We start from the raw sequence: 12,592 nt of genomic DNA, 5'->3' as shown, positions 1-12,592 counted from the left end.
CGACCCGCGTAGCTAACGCTGGCTTTTTTTTCCCCGCACCTTTTAAATACCGCTGGTATTTAGAGTTCACAGAATGGCTGCGTTAGGCTCCAAAAAAGGAGCGTAGAGCATAATTTACCGCCACTGCAACTCTCAATACCAGCGGTGCTTACGGACGCGGCCAGCTTCAAAAACGTGCTCATGCATGATTCCCCCATAGGAAACAATGGGGCCGTTTGAGCTGAAAAAAAGGAGCGTTCAGCTCCTAACGCAGCCCCATTGTTTCCTATGGGGAAACAGTTTCTAAGTTTGCACCTAACACCCTAACATGAACCCTGAGTCTAAACACCCCTAACCTTACACTTATTAACCTCTATCGCTGACACCTGCATATTTTTTTTAACCCCTAATCTGCCGCTCCGTACACTGCCGCAACCTACATTATCCCTATGTACCCCTAATCTGCTGCCCCTAACACCGCCGACCTCTATATTATATTTATTAACCCCTAATCTGCCGCCCCCATCGTCGCCTCCACCTACCTACAATTATTAACCCCTAATCTGCCGACCGGACCTCACCGCTACTATAATAAATGTATTAACCCCTAAAGCTAAGTCTAACCCTAACACTAACACCCCCCTAAGTTAAATATAATTTTATTCTAACAAAATAAATTAACTCTTATTAAATAAATTATTCCTATTTAAAGCTAAATACTTACCTGTAAAATAAACCCTAATATAGCTACAATATAAATTATAATTATATTGTAGCTATTTTAGGATTAATATTTATTTTACAGGCAACTTTGTATTTATTTTAACTAGGTACAATAGCTATTAAATAGTTAATAACTTTAATAGTTACCTAGTTAAAATAATTACAAAATTACCTGTAAAATAAATCCTAACCTAAGTTACAATTAAACCTAACACTACACTATCAATAAATTAATTTAATAAAATACCTACAATTATCTACAATTAAATCTAACACTACACTATCAATAAATTAATTAAATAAAATACCTACAATTAAATACAATTACATAAACTAACTAAAGTACAAAAAATAAAAAAAGAACTAAGTTACAAAAAATAAAAAAATATTTACAAACATTATAAAAATATTACAAGAATTTTAAGCTAATTACACCTACTCTAAGCCCCCTAATAAAATAACAAAGCCCCCCAAAATAAAAAAATGCCCTACCCTATTCTAAAATACAAATAGAAAAGCTCTTTTACCTTACCAGACCTTAAAAGGGCCTTTTGCGGGGCATGCCCCAAAGAATTCAGCTCTTTTGCCTGTAAAAAAAAACATACAATACCCCCCCAACATTACAACCCACCACCCACATACCCCTAATCTAACCCAAAACCCCCCTTAAATAAACCTAACACTAAGCCCCTGAAGATCTTCCTACCTTATCTTCACCACGCCGGGAATCACTGATCGGTCCAGGCTCCGAAGTCTTCATCCAAGCCCAAGCGGGGGCTGAAGACGTCCATCATCCGGCTGAAGTCTTGATCCAAGCGGCGGCTGAAGAGGTCCATCATCGGGCAGAAGTCTTCATCCTATCCGGGCAGAAGAGGAGATCCGGACCGGTAGACATTTTCATCCAAGCGGCATCTTCTATCTTCTTCCATCCGACGACGAGCGGCTCCATCTTCAAGACCTCCGGCGCGGATCCATCCTCTTCTTCCGACGTCCTAACACAGAATGAAGGTTCCTTTAAGGGACGTCATCCAAGATGGCGTCCCTCGAATTCCGATTGGCTGATAGGATTCTATCAGCCAATCGGAATTAAGGTAGGAAAATTCTGATTGGCTGATGGAATCAGCCAATCATATTCAAATTAAATCCGATTGGCTGATCCAATCAGCCAATCAGATTGAGCTTGCATTCTATTGGCTGATCGGAACAGCCAATAGAATGCGAGCTCAATCTGATTGGCTTATGAGACTGCTGGGCAGCAGCCTCCTGAACGAATTACAGCTCATTCTACCAGAGCTGTGGCTTCCACATGGGCTTTCAAGAATGAGGCTTCTGTTGAACAGATTTGTAAGGCAGCGACTTGGTCTTCACTGCATACATTTGCCAAATTTTACAAATTCGATACTTTTGCTTCTTCGGAGGCTATTTTTGGGAGAAAGGTTTTGCAAGCAGTGGTGCCTTCCGTTTAGGTTAACTGACTTGTTCCCTCCCTTCATCCGTGTCCTAAAGCTTTGGTATTGGTATCCCACAAGTAAGGATGAATCCGTGGACTGGATACACCATGTAAGAGAAAACAGAATTTATGCTTACCTGATAAATTACTTTCTCTTACGGTGTATCCAGTCCACAGCCCGCCCTGGCAATTAAGTCAGGTTCATTTAATTTTGTAAAACTACAGTCACCACTGCACCCTATGGTTTCTCCTTTTTCTCCTAACCGTCGGTCGAATGACTGGGGAGGCGGAGCCTGAGGGGAGCTATATGGACAGCTCTGCTGTGTGCTCTCTTTGCCACTTCCTGTAGGGATTGAGAATTTCCCACAAGTAAGGAAGAATCCGTGGACTGGATACACCGTAAGAGAAAGTAATTTATCAGGTAAGCATAAATTCAGTTTTTTTTCATCTTTGGAAAACATGACTGACCAGTACTAAGTTCTTCCAAACATTGGGATTGATCATAATCCTTTAGAAAAATCTGTCTAATGATTTTCAACATAAAAATTATTATTAAAGTTTGTGGAGATTTTTCTACATAAATCATTTCAGGGTATTCTAAAAGTTTATCACGAACCCCATTATCATTGATATTGGTTGATGGTGTACATAGGGAAATCAAGTGGGAAATAACCATTCTCTAAAGTGGTTTTTACCTCCATAATTTTAACTTATACTTTACAACCATTAATGAGTAAGGTTTAATTATTATATAGGACTTATAAGTAGGGTTTCCATTTGTGTGTCCGGGTTTGAAGCTGAGTCAGTCCTGACATACAAATGCCCGGTTTTGGTGAGAAAGAGCCACAGACAAAAAGGTGACAATGTGCATTTATAATACTGCATGAGAGTGTGTGTGAAAGTGTGTGTGTCTTTGTGTTTGTCAGTGACTTTCTGTCTGTGTTTGGAAGAGTGAGTGTATTTGTGTGTGTGAGAAAAAGTGTGTGTGTGAGAGAGAAAGTGTGGGACAGAGTGTGTGTGAGTGTTAGTGTCTTTGTGAGTGTGTGTGAGAGAGTTTGCATGAGATAGAGTATGTATAAGATTGTTAGCCGGTGGGTGTGTGTGTGAGTATGAGAGTGTGAGTGTGTGCAGGGTCGGCTCCAGAACAAATGAAATGGGGGGGCATTTTTTTTCACGAGGGGGCACGCATTTACAAAGCATATATGAGAGTCAAAATAAGAGCAGACCTACATATTCTGCAGGAAAGTGTATCTTCTGGTTGGCTTATCCCCCACTATTAACATTTGGAGAATATTTGCTAAATCACTAGGTAAAAGAATGAAGTCCAAATCCTATGCAGTGCACTAAAACAGAGCCATTAAACTTGAGATTCATTCTCAAATCTCAATCATGTCCCCTAAACAGCCATGCACCCCAAACCCCCCAATGCAATTAACCCCTTTGTTTACAATAACAGTGAGGATACTAGGTTTTCCGGTACTGGTAATTTTGTAGATTAGATTTAGCTATACCTGTTTTGCAATAACTAACAGATATCAGGCTACTTAGTACAACCTATGTACTGTGAACCTATAAGAATATGATTCTACTATATAAATATGTCTATAAATGGCTACCGGCTTCTATCGACGCCTCAAAAGTGCACTGTGATCTGAGGCGTCGATAAAAGCCTGTATCAATTTATTGACTTATATTTATATGATACAATCATATTCTTATCATGGTCTATTGTTTATGAAAATTAGTAACTCAGGATAGTTAGGTAAAATGAATACGGTTAAGACAAGTCCAAAAAGTCTCTAATTAACTTCCAATTCCAAATAAGAGGTTAAGACACAGAGCTCCTTGCAGATGCGTGATGCGACCTCACAGTTCGGCAGCTAACTCCGCCTCCAGCATGCAGCCTTACATAACAATTCATTATTTTATTTATTATTTTTAAAGTGTATGATCATATCAATATATTTTGAGGGTGCACAGCATTCCATTTGGGTGGGCAGTGCCCCCAATGCCCCCCCTTGGAGTCGACCCTGAATGTGTGCGAGATAAAGAGTGTGTGAGAGTGTGTTTGTGTGTGGGAGAGAGTTAGAGTCTTTGTGTGTGTGTGTGTGTGTGAGAGAGAGTTTGCGTGAGAGAGTACATGTAAGTGTGTTACAGTGTGAGTGTGTGTGAGAGTTAGTGTCTTTGTGTGTGTGTGAGACAGAAAGAGTTTGCGTGAGATAGAGTATGTGTAAGTATGTTACAGTGTGTGTGAGTATGTTTAAGAGTGTGAGTGTGTGTGTGAGAAAAAGTTTGCGTGAGATAGAGTATGTGTAAGTGTGTTACAGTGTGTGTGAGTATGTGTGTGAGAGAGTTTGCGTGAGATAGGGTACGGGTAAGTGTGTTACAGTGTGTGAGTGTGTGTATGTGTGTGTGTGAGAGAGAGTTAGTGTCTTTGTGTGTGTGTGTGTGAAACAGAGTTTTTGTGAGATAGAGTATATGTAAGTGTGTTACAGTGTGTGTGTGAGTATGTGTAAGAGTGTGTGTGAGATAGAGATTGCGAATATCTAGTGCGAGTTTGTGTAAATGTGCTATTATATATAGGGCCAGATTACAAGTAGAGCGGTATTTAACGCTCCCACTTGCACGCTAACCAGAGCTTTGACGCAATATCCCGACATGCATCTGACGGCGCAGTCGCAATAGAACCCTTTTCGCTCGCACCTAACTGTTAGTGCGCCACTCATAATCTGAACCATAGTGTGTACACTGCAAAAAAATATTTTAAGCTAAAATTAACCTTTCAATCTACCTGATTAAACCATTCACTGCAGGAAATAATGGAACTATTGTGCGCAGCTGCAATTAGCAGCATTCTAATTACCAAAAAGCAATGGCAAAGCCATGCATGTCTGCTATTTCTGAAGAAAGGGGATCCCAGAGAAGCTTGTATAACCATTTGTATTATTTTTGCACAAGCAGTATATAAATAATTTCATTAAGAAACCCCAAAGTTTGTGAAAAAGTTAACTTTTTTTATTTGATTGCATTTGGCGGTGCAGTGGTGGCATGAAATATACCAAAATGGTCATAGATCAATACCTTGGGTTGTCTGCTTTAAAAAAATTATAGTTTTGACAGGTAAATAAAAAAACAAGGCTCTTTTTCTGTTTAAATGGAGTAATGGCAAAAATGCAAAAAATTCTCCTGTGTTTTTGGTAGCTTCTTCTCTGAATGTCCTTGTAGTGAAGGGGTTAAGGTAGTGTCAGGCAATTTTGCACTATGCGGTCAAAATGGCGCAATACATTTAATTATATTGTGTGTTTAACCCTTTCGTGACAGGGTTAAAGTGCCTACATCGGAACAACTGTTCCGATGTAGACAAATTGAAACTACTTTTTTCAATTATTGGATCGCATCTGGGGGGCGTCCCTACAATCCTAGGAACGCCCTCCAGACCGCGATTAAATCCTTGAAGCACAGAAGGCTTCAGGACAGCCGTTAGCTATGACGTTCTATTCCGTCATAACGGCTTTAAAGCCCAGTCTAATTATGACGGAATAGAACGTCATAACGGCTTTAAAAGGTTAAATAAAAAAATACAGTGGGGTTTTTAAAAACAAATAGTGACCCCCCTAAAAGAAAATTCTACATAAGTCTTTTATCTATAGGAGAAATATGTATTTGAAATAAGATTGTTTCTTTAATTATAAATGTGCTTTATTATAATATGAAAAGGCAGAAATGAACCCCTTAACGCCACATAAGATAGATGAAATAGTATATGTTGTACTGTTATACACCTCCTTTAACTATTAACCCTTCCTTACTAGATGCTGTTAATTAAGCCTTTATTGCCACATTATACCTTCAGGTTTGACTAAGCTCCTTCATGTCCATATACAGAGTGTAATTTGTAAAAAAAAAATATATAATTTCAAATATGTATCCAGAACCTTATTCAAGGATTACAGCATTTTTACTTGTTCTTACATTAAAATCAGGAGCGTGTTTATGCTTCCTGCGGGGTCTTAATCTTATTGATATCATAAGGGGAAAAACACAAACTGTCAGTATCTCTTGATATCAGGCGATTACTGTATGTGACCTATGACTTCACACGTTCCTTAAACGGTATGGGTTACTAGCCGCCACCATTGTTATATTGTAGTTAGGGGCGGGGTTACATTGCTGAAGTAGCAAGTAGGTATTTTGAGGGGTCGGGTATAAAAGGGTTATGTGAATATTTCGAAGCGAGGTTATACTAGTGAAGGAAGTATTTTAAAGGGCCGGTTTATATTAGTGTAGCAAGAACTTTAAAGGAAGGGGTTAATTGGTGAAGCACGTAATTTGAGGGGTGGGATTATATTGCTGAAGCTAGTATTTTTTTTTGGGGGGGGGGGTAGGATTGTAATTAGTGAAGCAGTATTTGTGAGGGGCGGGGTTAATATTGGTGTCGGTGAATCAGTATTTGTGAGGGGCGGGGTTAATATTGGTGTCGGTGAATCAGTATTTGTGAGGGGCGGGGTTAATGTTGGTGTCGGTGAAGCAGTATTTGTGAGGGGCTGGTTATTTTGGTGAATGAGTAGTATTTGTGAGGGGCGGGGTTATGTTGGTGAAGGTGTATTAGTGAGGGGCGTGGAGGGCAATGTTGCTGAAGGTGTATTTGTGAGGGACGGGGAGGGTTATAAGGAGTATATGTATATTATGTAAGGGGCGGGTTATGTTGGCGAGGCTAGGGCGGGCTCAGTCAGTATGGGAGATGTGAGGTTGGGGCGTACGGAAGTAAAGGATCCGTCATGGTTAGTGAGGGTTGTATTGGTGGAGCAATAATTTGTAAGGCACGGGGAGGGTTATATTGGGGGAGTATTTATGAGGGGCGGGGAGTATAATATTGGTGGATATGGATAATTTGTGAGGGGCGGGGTTATGTTGGTAAAGGAGTATTTGTGAGGGGCGGGGTTATCAAGGAGTATTTGTGAGGGGGCGGGGTTATCAAGGAATATTTGTGAGGGGCGCAGTTATATTGGTGAAGCAAGAATGTGTATTGTAAGGCGCGGGGAGGGTTATTTGGTGGACTATCTGTGGGTAAGGCGAGTGAAAGGGCGGGCTCAGTATGGGAAGTGCGATGTGAGGTTGCTGGGGCGTACGGAAGTAAAGGATCCGTCATGGTTAGTGAGGGTTGTGTCTGTGGGTGTTTAAGGGGCTTATTAAATTATATCTGTGTAATCATTATATTTACAACCCTTTTCTAATCGTTTGGTTTACAGAGTGAGTGACTCCTGCTCATAAATCACACAGCCTGTACTATGTTATGCATTACTCATTTTTATTTTTCGACCGACAGTGATGGGGATGTAATGGGAACAGCATTAGATGCTGGTGTCATGTAGTATAATAGGATGGGGACCATGAGAGAAATGCAGTGTAATGACTTCCAAACATTTATATAAATAATTTGCAGAACATTCCAAATTTTAATAAATCATGCTTAAAGTGAAGGTAAAGTTACCTTGACGCTGATCCACAATCCAATTCTTTGTTAGAAATCAATAGGAGTTTCAGTCATGATTTTTTTAAAAAAAATATTTATTATAAATCCAGTAATCTTGGTTTTAATTCCCTTTTTTCATCTCCGCAAAATCAACCTTTTTTTTTTTTTTTTTAATGTCCTGGTCACGTTGTTAGATCAGTCAGTTGAAAATCTGGCTGTTAGGCCGCCTACTTGATGATATGCTCATGTGCTACAGTCTTCATCTCTGAGTACAATCGCGTTCCCGTTTCGCGCATGCGTGCTAGTTTTATTTACGGTTGCATTGAATACGGACAAGTTTGTTTAATCTGGTTTCGCCGACTATCGCATGCGCATTTGTGATTGAAATGTCAGATTCGCGCATGCGCAATTAGAATGTTCATCGTGAACACTCTTCTGATATTACGTATAGAGCGGGTGGGAACGCGCTATACGTCACCGCACCTATTATCCGGAAATAGAGGTTGGGAGGAGTTATTGTCGAAATGGTAGGGAAATATATAGATTATTACAAGAAAAATAAAAAAAATATATATAAAATAAAGTTAGCGATTAGCTTATTCTATGATGAAAGAATGAATTGATATATTAGAATTTAATAAACTTTACCTTCACTTTAAATATGTATGAATTTAGTAAATCTTTTCTAGGAGCTGCAGTGAACAGATGGTCTCATGTAAAGTCCGAAGATGGATGCATCAAAAAGTAGCACATCCCTTTTAGTGACTGATAATCAACTACATGGGGAAAACTCACATTTTTTTTAACAGTATGTGTAGGTGTTGCTCCTTCACATCCAGAACCCTGCTTAGCTAACATTTTTTGCCTTTATATTCTTTGAGGGACCTCACAGTTACAAGGGCTTTAGAGACTGGAGCCCTCAGTGACCAGATCATACTCAGGTCACTGCTGTTTAGTGACTGACTGCTCAATACTTGCACTAAATAGTAGCAGCACCTGACAGCTGGTCATGGCAAACAATGGACTTGTGCAGCCAAGAAAATTTCATTTCAGACAATCGTTTCCCTGAATATTTGTTGGCTACACTGTTCAGTATTTATCAGAAAAAACGGTCTGTAAGAAACAGAACAAAAGGAGCGCAACAAGGAGCACAGACGATCTAAGTGCAGATTAAACTTGTTTCAATGCCATGTGTTCTGCCCTTGACAAGTTTCCATGGGTGATCTTATTCCTATCTCTCGCACAAATATTCCTGATCTCCTTCTCTAACAGTGATTCAAAGACAGGTATAAAGTTACCCTTTGACTGTACTGGATAAAAAGAGGTCTTTTTATTTAGTGAGCTGTGATTCATAGATATAAATTTAGCTTCTTCCTCTAATTCGTGCAGAATGTCAAGTAATGTCTCATCAGTACCCATCTCCTGAGCATACCCCTCAGTCTCCAAACTTTCTAGTACAACTATTGATTCATCTCCCTTCTGCTCCAAATATTCACATTCAACCTGTTTATTTTTCAGTTGGAAGTGCCTAGCAAGGGTGAGTTTTCTAACTAATTTCATATCTATGAATAACTCAGTCATTAGGTGCTATATCAGGGGAAAAAGAGACACCTTTACTTAATACTGTCTCTTCCTCTAGTCTCTCCCTTTTTTGTTTCTACATACCACCCCTCCTCTACATCCTCTTCGTATTCTATACCCCTTTTTGGGTTTCGATTCCCATCTTGTGATGGATCTCTGGGGTGTTGCCCTAAAAAATGGTCCTGTTCCTTCCTGAAAGGGAAATAACCCCCTATTCCTTTCTGCTCTTTTTTTTTTGTTCGGCATATTAGCTCCTTTTTTTTAGAATTAGGATAATTTCTAGTATTTTTATTTTTTTTCCTTTCTGCATATTCTCTTTAGGTCTAGCTCCCAAGTGACTACTCTGATGATAATCTGAGTTGTTTTTGGAAAAGTAAACTCTTTCTCGTGAGTGTACCCTATTTCCGTGATGAGGGGCTTCTCTCCATTCTTTCCCTTGATGGGAGTCCTGCCTTCCATAGTTTATATTTGTGTTTGTTTTCAATTTTATTGGTTGTCCATTAATATGGAAATGCCTATGATCAAAGTCAACTCTTACATCTTCACTTTCTTTAACCATATTAGCCCTAAGAGTGTCTTCATTTGATGTTTTCCCCTGTGTATCATCATCCTTACTTCCATAAAGAGCGTTATATCATTTTTTTTTTTATTTTTGTTCTTAATCACTTTGGATTCAAACTGTTTCAAAGAGGATCTATTGCTTTTGTCCAATTCAATATATAGGACATCCTCTTTGTATTAATTTAAAACAGTTTCAATCTGAGCAATTTCATTTGTCAGTTTGTCCACTTTTTTTTTTTTTTATCCCTTAACCTTTTTAAGATGGGAGTACTCATCCATAGCCTCCTCCCACTCGCTATGAAACTCCACCTCATCCAACTCAAAAATACATGCCTTATATAGTTTCAACCCCTTTGGAACAATACCGTATTTCTCAACATTTTCAAATGTAATAATATCATACCAGCAATTAATCTGTGATCTGCCTAATTTTTCTAATTTCCGGAATAAGATTTTAGGATCTCTCTCCTTTTCATCTGTATCTATTGTAGTTGATAGCAACCTGCTTCTAGTTGTAGGATCAAAATAGTTACCAAAACTATCCGAGGTAGCCATATTCAATATATTTCTATATGTATCTCGTTAGAGCAAAGGTTAAACTCAGTTTGAAACAAGGAAGATGCACAAAACACCTGAGTAGAGAGGTGTATATAGACAACAATAAATATCAATATAAATATGAATGAAAAATAATAATAATCCCAAAAAATTACAGCTTTGATAATAGCGGCTGCTGTACTTTTAACAAACATCAATAGTGGACAATGTGTTTAAACAACCAAGTAACAAGCACGTATCCACTAAAAAAGATAATAAACCATTTTTGGTATCGCCACAAATAAAACACATGTACTAAATGCATATACTAACTAAATATATGTCAATGAATGAAATGTTTCATCTAGAGTTCATCCAAAGAGGACCAGTTCAGTCTATTAATAAAAAATATGGATACTTAGTCTCTTCTTTGGCTCAAACAGTTTCCTGTGTATCCAATATGCAGCTCCTTTCTAGCTCACTGGTGTGATCTCTGTGGCAATCTGCAGGTATCAGAAAAAGTGGTCTGTAAGAAACAGAACAAAAGGAGCGCAACAAGGAGCACAGACGATCTAAGTGCAGATTAAACCAGATACAAGGTATTATTTAAGGTAATAAAAAATGTGAACTCACAAGTGTACCCTCAAACATATGAGGTATGTAATGGCGCTGGTTAAAAGTTGTCCACAAACGATCCACATGCGGTATTTTGTCCCTTGTTCCCCCTATTAACGTGTATCCTAGGCTCAGGGTGAAAAGACTCCCCACACGTTATTTAAACAAACGGAAGTGGTGTGGCTAAGGTAGCGGTCCGTAGAGTGAACGGCAAACGCAGCCTATCGATCCCCCACAAACCGGAAGTCTGTTCCCAGAGAGCAAGCCGCTATGCAATGCGGTTTGAAAAGAGTCCCAAAGTCAAAAGCAACTAAAAAGCAACTAAAGCACGGAGAGCCGTAGCCGGGAGGGCCGGGATCAAGAAGCCAAAATAGCACAAGACAGAAAAAAGTGGCAGGCTCTCAAGTCCAAATACTATAAAATCAAAATTTATTGGACAACTTAAAAAAGTACACAGACATGGCAGTAAAAACTAGAGCAAACGTGTATCCTAGGCTCAGGGTGAAAAGACTCCCCACACGTTATTTAAACAAACGGAAGTGGTGTGGCTAAGGTAGCGGTCCCTCTGTTAAAAAAGGCCGATTCAGATCCGCCGCTACACACAGCTCACCCACGTACTCCGTGATGTAAAATGGGTGTGGCCTTGTTTCAATGCCATGTGTTCTGCCCTTGACAAGTTCCCATGGGTGATCTTATTCCTATCATTTGCACAAATATTCCTGATCTCCTTTTCTAATGTTGTTTAAATAACGTGTGGGGAGTCTTTTCATCCTGAGCCTGGGATACACAGCATTAAGGGGAACAAGGGACAAAATACCGCATGTGGATCGTTTGTGGACAACTTTTAACCAACGCTAATACATACCTCATATGTTTGAGGGTACACTTATGAGTGCACATTTTTATTTTCTTAAATAATACATTCTATCTGATTTAATCTGCACTTAGAACGTCTGTGCTCCTTGTTGCGCTTCTTTTGTTCTGTTTCTTACAGACCGTTTTATCTGATATCCGCCGATTGCCACGAAGATTACACCAGTGAGCTAGAAAGGAACTTCATATTGTATAAACAGGAAACCGTTTGAGTCAATGAAGAGACTAAGTATCTATATTTTTGATTAATAGACTGAATTGGTCCTCTTTGGATGAACTCTAGATGAAACATTTTATTCATTGTCATATATTTAGTTAGTATATGCATTTTAGTACATGTGTTTTATTTGTGGCACTGCCAAAAATTGTTTACTGTTCAGTATTTGTTTTGTTAAAATGAATGTAAATGTTTCAAAGCTACAGGTGAAAAGTTTGCCTCTAACTACAATACAATACGGGTTAAATTGGTACCAGTGTTATTGGTACTAAAATTTAAAGGTGCCCCCCTACAAATAAAACTAACTGTAGTACCCCTGGCATCCCCACCACAAGTTAATCCTAACCAGGAAAAGCCCCAAGATGTATTTTACTGCTTACATAGTTTATACCAATATAAGCATACAACCCTAAAATATATTCATATATATATATTTGAAAGTATATCTAGAGTATGTGTTTCTGTTGTTTGTATTTATAGAGAGAGGGCCATGTGAGTGATACAAGTACTGAATAGTTATTTCTAAGATGAAAATAATTTTTTGATGTATGCAGTTTATTCACTAATAAAAATATATATATGT

The 12,592-nt window shown here is 38.8% G+C and overlaps 1 protein-coding gene across 1 annotated transcript in view; it reads left to right on the top strand.

Annotated features, from left to right (window-relative positions):
- Positions 1-7,256: 7,256 nt before the first annotated feature.
- The window catches only part of OTUB2 (OTU deubiquitinase, ubiquitin aldehyde binding 2), a 42,257-nt gene continuing 36,921 nt past the window's right edge, over positions 7,257-12,592 (top strand). The window contains exon 1 of the mRNA XM_053697521.1: positions 7,257-7,302. Coding sequence (XP_053553496.1) covers positions 7,300-7,302 — 3 coding nt within the window. The 5' untranslated portion in view covers positions 7,257-7,299. The remainder of the gene's footprint in view (positions 7,303-12,592) is intronic.

The sequence above is a fragment of the Bombina bombina genome, chromosome 1 (genome assembly GCF_027579735.1).
Source record: "Bombina bombina isolate aBomBom1 chromosome 1, aBomBom1.pri, whole genome shotgun sequence".
Lineage (NCBI taxonomy): Eukaryota > Metazoa > Chordata > Amphibia > Anura > Bombinatoridae > Bombina > Bombina bombina.
This window is presented reverse-complemented; position numbering and strand designations above follow the sequence as displayed.